The sequence below is a fragment of the Pelodiscus sinensis genome, chromosome 13 (genome assembly GCF_052426305.1).
Source record: "Pelodiscus sinensis isolate ZL-2025 chromosome 13, ASM5242630v1, whole genome shotgun sequence".
NCBI classification, from domain to species: domain Eukaryota; kingdom Metazoa; phylum Chordata; order Testudines; family Trionychidae; genus Pelodiscus; species Pelodiscus sinensis.
In genome coordinates, this window is record NC_143064.1 from 4,915,176 (window position 1) to 4,929,170 (window position 13,995).

General features: G+C 40.3%; 1 protein-coding gene across 2 annotated transcripts in view; it reads left to right on the top strand.

Moving 5' to 3' along the window:
- PHF6 (PHD finger protein 6) overlaps nt 1-8,056 on the top strand; it is a 47,421-nt gene extending 39,365 nt beyond the window's left edge. For both annotated transcript variants that reach the window (XM_006135305.5, XM_006135306.5), the window contains exons 9-11: nt 313-446; nt 3,185-3,314; nt 3,607-8,056. In XM_006135305.5, coding sequence (XP_006135367.1) covers nt 313-446; nt 3,185-3,314 — 264 coding nt within the window. In that variant the 3' untranslated portion in view covers nt 3,607-8,056. The remainder of the gene's footprint in view (nt 1-312; nt 447-3,184; nt 3,315-3,606) is intronic.
- Nucleotides 8,057-13,995: the final 5,939 nt, after the last annotated feature.

A 13,995-nucleotide genomic window follows, 5' to 3' on the forward strand; every position in this document is an offset into this window, starting at 1 on the left:
ACCAAAAACACAGTTCATGTTCAGTGAGTTTTGGTACTTGGAAAAGCTAGCTTTAACTTCAATAACAGCAGCAAAGTGGAGCTTAGAACTGCAGCAATGTGTGCAAATCTTGCAGTTACTTATTTTTGCAGCAGTCAGGATAAAACAGTGCTCTGTTATTCATGTATATAAAGATAAGGTTTGTGCTACAAGAAAAATTACTTTGTGTTTATGGCTAAAATTTAGGGACATCAGTCAGAGAGAGGTAAGTGATAAGAGATAAAATGAATTAACAGCACAATTTAAGAGTAATGTTTTCTTTTCCCTCAACAGAAATGCACTCTTTGCAGTCAGCCTGGAGCTACTATTGGATGTGAAATTAAAGCCTGTATCAAAACTTACCATTACCACTGTGGAGTACAAGATAAAGCTAAATACATTGAGAATATGTCACGAGGAATTTACAAGTAAGAGCCCTAGCAGTTAAGTCTGTAATGACAGTTTTTTCTCATCTCCTCTGTAATAACTTTGAGTTGCCTTTTTTTTTTCAGATAAAACATTCTGATAAGGCACTCAGCTGCATTGCAGACAGTAGGCAAAACACTACTATAAACTTTGGAAGTTCAGATAAGATGACTATTGCAGTTCAAAAGCTAGTTAGGTAAAATCTTGTGTAAAGTCAGTTTTGTTTTCTTGAAACATCTTGTTCAAATTGAGTGTCATAGGACAACAAATTGTCAAGTTCTATTACAAGTGTAGAGAAAGTTTAGAACTTTTTGTAAAGTAATCTTGTCCTACACAGTGGCAAATTAAGAGAACTGGATAGGTGTTCCTGTCAGCAGCCATCCTTGATTGGACAAAGGGCTTGCTATTTGACTGCTCTGAGAGTCTTCCTTTCTGATGGAGCTCAGTATATTGCAGTCAGAATGTTCTTAGCCTTTAACAACCAACGGATCAATATAGCCAGACCTCTAGTTGATACTATAGCTTCTTATGGCATTGTTGATCATTGACACCAGACATCTTGTACTGACCTGGGATGTTAAACTGCATTTATTTTTGTAAATGTGTGATTGCTGAAATTTTCAGCAGTTACAAGTTTACATATGCAGGATTGGAGGAGAGGTGGGAGCTGAAACTTGCGGGGAGCTGACTTTTAAGCTGGCTCCACATGAGCACTGGCTGCTGCCTCCCCTCTCACCTCCCGCTTCTGAGAGAGACAGCAGGAGAGGGCACTGCACTTACTGACTCCTGCCTGCCCCACCTCGCTGCTACCTCTGATACAGAGGCTGCAACATGAGGGAGGGGGCTGCGTGTGACCATGAGGGACTCATCAGTTAACCATGTACATGGTACACATTCACATCCCTAGTACTGACTATATATTTTTTCCATTTAACCTGAAAGCTACTTAAGCTCATTCTGCCAGCTCAGATAAGGATAAATACATATGCAAAAATTGAAGCATTTCTTTTAAGTTCATTATAAAACATGAAATATATTGTGTGAATGAAAATAACTCATGATTATTTTCAAAATAACTTTCAAACATTTGCAAAATATTTTGTGATCCTAACTTAATTCAGAACCTCCATATACCCACTTAAAATGCATGAAATATTTTTTTTAAAAAAAGCAGGTTTTTTTCCCCCTGATTAGTGAAATCTGTGACTCAAATTGCTGATGTCACAGGTAAACTCCTGCTATGTTCTACTCTCTTAGGGATAACTGATGCCTCTTTTTTCCTGTTCCTTTACTGTTCCAACCTCCTTTCCCTGTTGCTGCCAGGAACCTATTGCAATTGATATTGATGAGCTCCATCTCATTTTGGCCACAAGGAGGCATTTTGTGAGCAGTGTGATCCCAAGAAACAGGATTGCTAACTAGAATTGATCTGTTTTAAAATTATTCTGCCTGTGCTCGTCTATAAAGACTGCTGGAGCCTGGCTTTCCTCTTCTTATTTCAACTTATTTATTGATTTCAGATTGATAGCTTACAAGCCATGAAAAAATGAAAGTAATTAGAGATTGACACACACAACTACATTTTTTGAGTGCCTATTCTCTGAGTGTTTGTTTTTGTTATGTAAATGTCCATGAGAACAGAATTTTTGATCCATTTTGCATGTAGATTTTACACAGAAAATCTATCACAAAACTTCCTAGAACTCACTAGTACGACTAACCATGTTCATTCTTTTATGGTAGAGCTGAGAGAAAGTAGGTCTTTACATATGCAGTCATTAAACATGTAGACAGCTCATACTGCATTTTAGATAATCAAACTGATTTTTTATTTTAAAGTGTTTTTTTAGTTATCCAATACTTAACACTTGGTAGATTTCAATCCATTTTCACAGGAAAAAAGGAAACAGTTGAAAGTAATGAAAATCCTGGAACAAAGCTTCTAGTGTAACAGGTAGTGGTTACGTTTAGGAAAAATAGTAATTAGGATCCGTTAAGGCTAACATATTAATATTGAGCCTATCATAACATAAATCTTTGTCTCTGCTCAGCTCTTACAGTTGTTTGACATAGGTCAATACAGCTATCTCAGATTAAGGTTCTTGGTGGTGGAACTCTCTCAGGAGGTTTCCTGGTGTTCCTCCTTGGTTGCTTTCTGAGACATGAGGCAGGGCCTGTTACAGGCATGTGTACTGCTGCCTGGTTTTGAGCTTCTGCCTTTGTTTCAACCCCTCCTTTGTATCTTTTGTCAGTTGGGAATTGTTCCCTTTTTTTTCTTTTGTTTTTGGATTTGCCCCTGTTTCAGGACCCCTTGGCTTTAGCCCAGGGGTGGGCAAAACCCTCTTAGCGTGTTGGATCCAGCCCACATGGCAGTTTCTGGCCCCGCCTCCTAGTGCATTGCCTGGGGGCTGGAGACACAGGAGCCCTTTTAACTGCGTCTATTTAAAGGGCTTGCGTGAGGCCCCACCCCTTCCAGGATGGCCCACAACTGCTTCTAAAATTTGTGAAGTGGCCCCCTTCAAATATTATTTCCCACCCTTGCTCTAGCCTGTGATTTGTTCAGGCTATCTAATCTGTATTTATAATGTCAGATATCTTGACTGGTGTTTTGTACGTTAATTCAACAAGATTTTAAAATGAGCCTCTTCACTCATGGAGAAAGCCCAGAATGTTTTAAAATATATATTTGTGTTGGCTTTATTTCCTGTTAAATGCTCCATTGTTGCTTTTATTGTCTTAGACTCTATTGTAAAAACCATAGTGGAAATGATGAAAGGGATGAAGAGGATGAAGAAAGAGAAAGCAAAAGCCGTGGGAAATCAGTCTCTGACCATAGTAGCATTCCTCAGCAGCAACTCAATGGAAACTAGGTATGGAAGTTTCTCCTGGCAGCTCTGTTACTGAGACTAAGACAGAAACACAGCAAATATTTGATGTAGTTAATTGCAGTGAAATGTTTAAATCTAGTATATGCAGATAAGTGATTTTTATTCGTGTACTGCAGAAGAATAGGGAACTTTATTTTAACTTCAGATGGTTTTGTAACAGTATTAGAAGGGAGACCTCACATTTGTTGATAAATGTAGCTGTAATGTCAACTATGTTAGATGCTATTCTCTTTATATGATTTTTAATTTACTGTTTTCATCATTTTTTAAACAGGTTCAAGGGACAAAGTTAGAGAACTGGGAATGAATAAGACATCCATAACTACTAATTCTTTTTAATTGTTTTCTAAGATCAGGAAAGGGTTAGTAACTTTTTACAGCCCGATTCTGTTAGAAATTTCATTGAACTGCCTGAAACGTTCATGTGTGTGAGCCTTCAATAAGTGGCAGAGTTTTACATGTCAATATTATGTAGTTTGTAGTCTGCAGCGTCTGGAAAAAAATTGAAACACTATATAAATGATGTAATATGTACAATGTCAAAAGATAAGGCAGACATTAAAATGAAGTAAGCTTTATATTTCTGGACTGAATAAAAATCTAAGTTTGGAATGTGTAAGTTGTTTAGTGGATTCATGCACCAAGGGAAAGTCTTAGTAAGATTAATTCAAAACATGGATGACTCCATGGTGGCAACAAGCTGGTAACTCACGAATTTCAGATTTTCTTTATATACAAAATATAGAGGATAAACGTGGGGGGAAATTGCTTTCTGTTTTTGCTTGCAAAGCACACAGTTAAAAAAAAAAAAGAACTCAGTGCACGCAGAAGCATGCTTGAACCTTTCAGTTTGTTCCTGTTGTGATTGTTCCTACTGCCCAGCATTCCTCGCTGGAGATTGACTCGAGCAGCTGTTGGTTACAAGCTGCAAGCTTCAGTACTCATGCCAAAGGGCTGCAGTTCTTTCCCCAAAAGTCCACTGCCTCTATATCCCTATTGTACCAAGAACCTCTCACTAAATGTGACTCAAACTAACTTTTGGAAGCTGCAACCCAGCCCCTTTAGATTTCAGAGTTACTGCTTCAAATTACTATGGAATTTACCCACCTTATTTGATATCCATACCTCAAGTGCTCTGTGTTATGTGGAGCACTTCATGTTTTGTTCAAAATATGCATATAAGTCCACATCCTGTGAGGAGAAGGAGGAGTTATCAGTCTCTTTTTTTGTAGATCAGTATTTATTTTTTATCTTGTGACCACTATATAAGAAGAATTACTTACCATTCTTAATGTTTTAACATTTGATTAATTTTTCTTGACAAATAAATAATCATGCCATGGCATTTCATAAATCTAGAAGTCAGTGTTCTGTTAGAGAATAATCAGGTTTAGATCATACCAAATCTAACAGCTCAATTCCCTTATTTTTTCATACAGCTCTGGCATATCTAATTGCTAATAAATAGCTGCTTCTGCTAGTGCTATTGAAGCGCATTAGCAGATTCATTTAAAATAAAACCAAAAACTTAATAAGTCTGTCTGTCTAATGCTTCAGTGGTATCTCATTGATCATAAAGATTCTGAATCTTTCTGAAAGCCCATTAAACTGTCTAGATTTGAAGTAAAGCATCAAGCAAGAAGCTCCTGACAATTTGACTAAAAACAGTGAAGGTTCCTCTGCAGTTGATATTAAGAAGCAGTTCATTTGTAACATAAATTTCTGTAGCATTTTTACATGTATTTTTAAAAGATTTAACATGTCATTGTCTTTTCATATGTTTCCTTAATGTCTCAAGGGACTCAACTGTTGCATATTAAATTTCTAACATTTTGCCATGTTAGAATTAAATGCGTTTTGGGGAAGAATGCAGTTTTAGTAGAAATATTACTGTGTACAGAAAATATTCAGTTACTGCTCTAAACATGCCATTGATCGTTCTTATTTTGTATTTGTAACTCTCAAAATTAAAGGCATGACTTGAATTGCAAAGACAGATTGATTGAGATTGTTTACCAAGGTGTTTGCTCTTTTCTAGAATATGAACATTTTTCAACTACGCAGAACAGTTTCAGAATGCAAAATGTCTGTCATACTGCTTAGATTAGTCCTAGGTTGTGGTTCCTCAAACATGGCCCTTCCACGGAATAAAGGCACTTTCATTGTTTGCAACTATTGTGTTTTGGCTAAGGAAGGATGAAGGGTACAATGGAGCAGATTTGCCAATATAATCACTGGGTTTTTTTAACTAAGTTCTAATTCACATTGTGTCAATGGCTGGATTTAATATTCAGTCTAATAATTGATGGGTGAAATAATTTATCCCTCTGCATGCCAGTAGCAACCATAATAACACTTCTGTGCTTCTGCTACTCACAGCCAGTGGCTGGCTACATATGATCTCACTGTGTTGAGATGGGCTGACTAAACCATCATTAATACACAACTCATGGAAACTAAGTCTATACCGGCAATTTTTTTGTTCTAAGCTTCAAATTCATGTTACAGTTTACTTCATCCTGTCATGTATGCTGGGTAAAAGTGCCTTACAATGTAAAAAATATATTTATATGTTCCCAAGTAGCATCACTTGCTGGGGAGTAATTCTGTCATGGTGTTAATATTGAGAAGAAATGTACCTCAGCAGTGTATTTACTGTATATTTCCTATGTCCTTAACTGTAGTTTTAATAAGCATGAACATGTATGATAGGTATACAACATATTTACATCATTTTTTTAAAGACAAAATACTGCCATTACTGTCTTTTTATGTGCATTTTAGCTTGAAAATTTGGACAGTTTGTCTTTTTTTGTAAAGCAATGTAATCTTTGCAAGCATATATTGAGGACTATTCTGTGCATTTACTGTCTTCCCAGAAGCTAGGAATAATGAACATGCTTTATACGTAAAATAGATTTGTTTAAATTATCTAGTTAAATTAATAAGGTTTATTTGTTCCTGGCATTTTTTTTAAGCAGGCACCTTTTGCTTTCATCTCATGATCAGAGAACAATCTTGAATTTAAGAAAACGTGTCTTATGAAATCAATTTCACTGAATTTTGTTCCTTTGTGGCAGTTCTTACTTCCAAAACAGTGTGTCTATCTATTCTCCGGAGACTCATGAAGCTCACCTATAATGGAAGATTTTTCCACAAAATTATATATAGTAGTTTCATTATAAGAACATAAAAACAAGCAAACCAGATCTGACCAAAGGTCCATCTAGTCCAGTATCCAGTCTTCTGACAGTGGCCAATGCCAGGTGCTTGAGGGGAAACAAATAGAACAGGGAATCATTGAGTGATCTATCCCCTGTCACCCAGTTCCAGCTTCTGGCAATAAGAGGCTAGGGACACCATTCCTATATATTAGCAAAGGGTTTGCCCTTAAAAAGATCCTTTCCACTGCTCTTTTCCCAGGGGCGCTGGCAGTACCTGTCTTTCCCTGAGCCATTGTAGGGTACTTGCAGCTGGGGGAGATAGGGTTCTAGAATGCTATTAGAAAAATTCCCTGACACTCCAGTTTTTACAGTTCTGATGAGGCGGTGATGACCTCCACCAGAGCACAAGGCTGTGGTGGCACAAAGTGGCCACAAATTGCGGTGTGAGAGAAGCTATAAAGGGCCTGCCTAGCACCAATGTGGGTGGCATTGGCTGGAAAGGAGACATGGGAATGCAGTTAAGTCACTTGCCCAGATGTTTGCCAACAGAGAACCTGTAACTAGAGTTCCTCCTGCCAACACCCATTGAGGGCAGCAGTAATTACACCACTCAGGGCACATCTAGAGAGCACCCTTCTGTCGGAATAAGCTATGCAATGTGTGCTATGCAAATTGCACAGCTTATTCCGAGTCTAAATCCAAAGAGTTTGTTTTGAAATTTGGCTAGTCAGCACCAAATTTCAAATTAAGGTACTATTCTGACAAATAGGGATGCTGGAATAGTGCACCCACTATTTCGGGAAATAGGTGCTTTTAAAGACATGGCATTGCTATTTCAGGATACTTCTGGTATCCCAAAAGAGCAAGGCAGTCTCTAGACATACCCTCACACTCAACAGAATGACTTTCTTGTATATAAGGACTTTGCTGGTTTAGGGAGGTTTAGTTACACCTCCTTTGCCAGCTTTGCTGAATTTGGTCCTACAGTCAACTTCTAGTACAGTGGTTCTCAACGTTTCCAGACCTGAGTACCCATTTCAGGAGTCTGATTTATTTGGCATACCCCAAGTTTCACCTCACTTAAAAACTACTTGCTTACAAAATTGGACATAAATACATAAGCGTGTGAGTACACTGGTACTGAAAAATTGCTGCTTTCTCATTTTACCATATAATTGAATGGCATATAAATACTGTGCTTACATTTCAGTGTGTACGTACGTGTGTGTGTGTGTATAATATATATATATATATAGAGAGAGAGAGTATAAATAAGGTATTGTCTGTGTGAACTTCTAGTTTGTAACTTTGCTAGTGCTTTTATGTAGCCTGCTGTAAAACTAAGCAAATATCTAGATGAGTTGATGTATTCTGGAAGACCTCAACATACCCCCAGGAATACATGTACTCTTGATTGAGAACCACTGTTCTAGTGGACAGTAGCTGTAGTAAGACCATTACCAGGAAGTGCTCCTTACTGTTGTTCCATATAGGGAGCGGTAACTTATACCAAACCAGAGCAGAAGAGGTGATAATCCCCACCCTCCCCCCGCAATGTCATACATCTCTAATGTGCAAAAGCTTCAGAGGGGTAGCCGCGTTAGTCTGTAACAGGAAAAACTTAAAAAATAACCAATAGTCTAGTAGCACTTTAAAAACTAACAAAACATATAGCTGGTGGTATGAGCTTTCATGGGCACAACCCACTTCTTCAGATGACAGCTGACGATCCTGTCATCTGAAGAAGTGAGTTGTGCCCACAAAAGCTCATGATATCATCTACATGTTTTGTTAGTCTTTAAGGTGCTACTAGACTATTGGCTGTTTTTTACGTTTATCTCTGATGTGATAATTGCTATGCTCCAAGAAGATTAGTAAAGTTGAACCAATATTCTAGTGGAATTAAACTTCATTATAAGCACAGCAAAACATAACTGTTAGAGGAGTGATAGAAATGTAGCCGTGTTAGTCTGGGGTAGCTGAAGCAAAATGCAGGACAATGTAGCACTTTAAAGACTACCAAGATGGTTTATTAGATGATGAGCTTTCGTGGGCCAGACCCACTTCCTCAGATCAAATAGTGGAAGAAAATAGTCACAACCATATATACCAAAGGATACAATTAAAAAAAATGAACACATATGAAAAGGACAAATCACATTTCAGAACAAGAGGGGGATGCAGGGGAGGGGGAAAGGAAGGAAGGTAAGTGTCTTAATTCACAGACACTTACCTTCCTTCCTCCCCCCCCCCTGCATCCCCCTCCTGTTCTGAAATGTGATTTGTCCTTTTCATATGTGTTCATTTTTTTTAATTGTATCCTTTGGTATATATGGTTGTGACTATTTTCTTCCACTATTTGATCTGAGGAAGTGGGTCTGGCCCACGAAAGCTCATCATCTAATAAACCATCTTGTTAGTCTTTAAAGTGCTACATTGTCCTGCATTTTGTTAGAGGAGTGACAGTAACTCTGGTCCTTCCATTTCACTATAAACAGATTCCATCGTAATAATGATGGAGGTTAACAGAGCACAGCTCTTGATCTAGATATTCTTACTGAAGCAGTTTTATATATGCATATGTATGCACACTCATTAGTCAGCAGAGACATCTCAACCCTGAAAGGATTCTGGAGGACTGTAGCTTATTGAAAAGCACTCAAGACCGTTTTAGCATACATTTACATCATATATAAAGAGAATAAACATTCCTATCTGCTATGTTATGTATATTTTGTTCCTGTTATATTGGCTTTATTTCACAAGTTGTAGTTTGCAGTATTAGTTTCTTTTATTGGTATCCTTGCATATGTATATTCAATAAATGAGTTATGAATTACATATTTGTGTAGCTGTTCTTTTTATGAAAGCATAATACAGGTTGAACCTCTCTTGTCTGGCACACTCAAGACCTGATGGGTGCCAAACCAGAGAATTTGCCAAACCATGGGAAGTCAGTATTGTCTAGCATCATGACCAACAGATCCACTGCTTGCTGGGCTTTTAGATTACATTTATGGTAAATTAGAGCTAAATAACAGCACAGAACTTTGAGAGCCAGGACTGGTGGCTGTAAACAAACTTTACGGGACCATGGAAACTTGGCCACGCCCATGACAAGTGGACATCCAGCTAACTAACATCATGCTGGACCATGGATGCTGCTAGATTGGAGAGGTTCAACCAGTATTGAAACTGCATACTTCTATATGTCACTTTCATGCAGAGCTGCAATGGATCTTGTTAGTAATATATTATTTCATAATGAGGTACTTAGGGGACTGTTTGTAATTAAATGACACTGAGGAAATTAATAGCTAGCCACATGCAAGACGAAATGAACATTTCAGCTGTAGGATGAAATGCAAGATGCAGCAGCAGTAGTCAGAGGTTTCTTATTTTCATTTTCAACGTGCCAGGATTTGTTTAGTTGTATATCTGCTTGAAAATGGGATAGCAGGAGTGTTCAGTGTCTTCTAAGTGGTAGGCTCTATTCCAGGCAAACTGCATACAGTATTCAGGTGATTGGTATTATGCAATGACTCTTAAGTTTTCACTGAAAATAAATGTTACCTGTTTTGACAATTTTTAAACGTACAAATGGGGGATGGGGAGAGGGAGAAAGAGGCTTAATCATGAAGTCCTTCCCAGGACAACTGTTGACTTAAATCCAATTTGAAATATGCCTGTAGATTTCAGGGTTAGCCCACAACTATTGATCCGTTGTTTAAATTTGGTCGTTTCTTTAATTACCATTCAGGCTTGCGAAGATGAATACGTTGCAAACCGAACTTGTTCAAGTGCTTGCTTCTGTATATTCACTGATGGGTATTTTGTATGTGCCCAATGCACTCCAGTTTGGATGCTCTTGGCCTGCAGAATCCCTTGCAGCCACCTGTGGGCTCTGAAGATGTCTATGCTGCCGCTGGGAGTATGAGCCCTGAGGCAAGTGGACAGACTTGTGCTAGCTCAATATGGACATTGTCACATGGATGGTGGCTGAGATGAGCCACTGAAGTCAAGCCCCCCAATCCCTTGGGTTCCAGCTTGGGTAGCGAGCTTGAGCCACTGCCCCTCCTGCTACCTCCTCCCTATTTCTAGTTCCCTAGCTGTCTGTCTACTCATGCTGGGAATAGCACCATGCAGCTGCAATGAAGATGCATCCTGAGAGGCCTTGTGACGTCAGCTGAGCATGAAAGAGCAGTTCCTGTACTCTTTACAAAGGTGACTCGCCAACTGCATTTTGCCTTTTTTGTAACCTACCTTTTCATCCCTACTGTACGTATGGAATGTGTGCATGTCTGTGTAGATGGAAATGTTTACTGCTTGTAAGCCTGTAACTCTGCAACATACTATTGATTTTGTGTTATGGAAGCTCATACTACTTTCCCTTGAGTATTGCTGTCACATCCAAACACAGTTTAAAAACCAATCCTGAGAATGACCAGGGCTGGACTAATACCCATGGGGCCCAGACTTGGGGGAGGGAGGACCTAAAAATCAAAGGTCAGTGTTTTTTCCTGCCTTTCCACCCTGCAAAGGGAACTCTGACCTGCAGCAACATGTCCCACCCTGGTACTGCAGCCTGCATCCTAGCCTGGTGTAATGGGGATGGGCGGGCAAGCCCACGCCACCGTGGTGGCTCCTGTCTTGCCATGCTGGGAGCATCCGAACCAAATCAGTGCCACTGCAGCCCTATGCGCCAGGTTGCAGAAGTAGGGAGGCCCCCAGAGGGAGGGGCACCGTAGTCTGGGAGGGACACAGGTCCTAGCACAATGTAGGCAGAAGAGGCAGGTTATGGGTGAGAGACTGCCACAGGAAGATGCTCCAATGTTAGAATGAACTAATTCCCCAGACATCCAGCAGGAGGCGCTGCAGCTGTGAGCGTGATGCCATTATAGTAGGTTATGTTTCTCGCACTGCACTGCTGCGCTTAACTCAGCTGCTTTGCCTACAGGAGTGGATCTCTATTAGTCAAAAATGACCAGCCCCAGAGCATGGGCCGTTTGTGGAGGGGGAAACTAGAATGTCAAGTGAGATGAGTTGGGTAGGTAAGATGCTCAGTCTTGGCCTTACTCTTCAGTTGTATTTGTCAGGATTCAATATGCTACATGACGTTCTCTCTGCTGAATACTTGCATCTCCAGCGATTGTCAGCAAGGGTTCAGCACAGCCTTTCAGCAAATACCATTCTGAAAACTCAGACCCCTTCACATTATAAAAGTTACTGGCCTGTCTTCTAATATACAGCAAGCCAGACAATGCGGAAAAGGCCCCAATAGTTGACTGACACTTTCATTGTTAAAACTTTTGTCCTGGGGAGAGGTGCTTTTATTTTGTTGCCAGGAGAGTGCCATGCTGTTGTAAAGTGTGCAAGTGCAGACATAGCCTGAGTCATTAAACAGACCTGCCAAATGCTGGATTCCTGCTGGAAAATACCAACCTAAAAATAACTATTGTTAAGCAAACAGATAATTTCCTTTCCAGCCAATAAACTGCTCAGACTTCAATCTTTGAGCTGCTGGAATTGTTGTGCTCCTTGGACAGGCTTCAAAATGTAACACATGCTTCTGTCTCTACACAAGCCACCTTTAATACCCTCTTCCATCAGGGATGACTAGGGAATTCAATCAGAGCTTGGGGCCCTTGCAGAGCAGATATACACACCAATTATCTCCACTTTCTAGCATAATAAACCACGTGCAATAAATATCCCTCCCTCCCCCATGCGGTGGTGTGAGCTAACAAACTCCCTCTAACTTGAGCATGTCTCTCTGCTTCTGTAAGTCTGTGTGCCAGCAGCACCAGGAATGAGTGGGATCTGGAAATTTGCTGTTTGGGAAGAAAAACAAAGGAATTCTTCAACCAGAAAAGTGAATGAAGGCTAATTCTTTTGTTCATTGAGGAGAAATTCCGCAGAACAAATCCCAGAAATTTTGACATGCAATCAGTGGTTTTGTTTTACAAGTAACACATCAGCTATTAATGAAAACATCAGTTGACTAAACAAAAACTGGCACCTGAAGTCCTTTTGTGGTTTAATGATCACTCTGCAAAGGCCACCCACTCTACAGTGTAGTTGTAGCCAGGTGGATTCCAGGACAGTAGGAAACATGTTGCATTAACACCCACTCGGCAGCACAGTCAAAGCACTAGGCAAGATTGCCAGAGCAGCTGCTGCTACTCTGGCAAAGAGCCAATCCTGACTTGACCTTGGTATTAATCAGCTGCAAGGCCCACTTGATTCTGCTGCGTTAGGCAATGTTACAGATACTCACGTCTGCCTGGCCAGAGTCACACAAATAGTGATTGGACATTGCAGAGATTAACTTTACAGAAACTTGGGTCCAACTCCAGTGTGTTTGGCTAGATTGGTTATTCAACAACAGTTATGGCCCAAACCATGTAGCTATCCTCTTTTTCATGAACAGACATATAGCAATCATGCTGCGGATACACTACATCTTCTGCTGTATGGCTTGGGAGGGAAGGATTATTTTGGCAATTTGTTGATAAAAATTTGAAAATCATTGTCCCTGCACTGACATGAATTTTGATCTGTTCTACCAATGAATGGAATGCAATTAAAGATCTCGATGGATGGATGATATTCTGTTTCAATATTTATAAAGACGTGTAACCTTTCCACAGTTCTCAATCAATCCCTCACTTTTTTCCAGTCCCAATGAGTTAAACTGTAGTGCTGGTTCTGCATTTCCAAAATCCAATCTCATAACAGATTATGGATTAAAAAAAATCACATTTAATTATTTACCTAAAGCCTGCGATGGCTGGTGGCCCTGCTGAATGCAGAGGCCGGCTGGGGGTCAGGAGTCTTCGTGGGAGGGAGGGTGAAAGCACTCTGGGGGACGGAGCAGGCTGGGATGTGGTAGGCATGTTGGGGGCAGACGGAGAGCATGTTGTAAATGGGGAAAGACACTTCTGCAGCTCCTTTGTGATGTCAAACTGGTGGACCCAAGGCCGGTGTGCTTGCTGACCTGTGTCACGTCTGCTGCGGTCTACCTGCTCTGGCAGCTTGGCCCCAGGGGCTCGCGTATCGCCCTCCTGCCAAACTTTTACTGACACTTCGACAACGAACTTGCAGATCGGGGAACGAAATGGCCCTTCCTCCGCAAAGCTGAAGCCTGTTTAGACCCCAGAGGCTGAACTAGTTTGTGATTAAAAGAAATTCAGAGCAATGGGAAGGAATTCTCCGTATGGGAAAGGGTGACGTGGAAAACAACCTTCGTTCTCTGGGGCCCGGGGAAAGGAAAGAAATCTGCCAGCTTCTTCCTGAGAGTTCCTTGGGCTTTGGTGCTTCTTTTTCACCTTTATCGTAAAAACAGCCAGCGCTCCCCTTAGAGCATGGCATTGGCGGGCCTTCATTTGCCTCTTCCCACCTTTGGCAGTGCAGGTCAGTGGGATCCCTTTGTTTGAAAGGAGTCTGCTGACGGGCATTTTCACTGTGTCCTTTGCTGCTACCTGGCCCTGCAGTCGGCC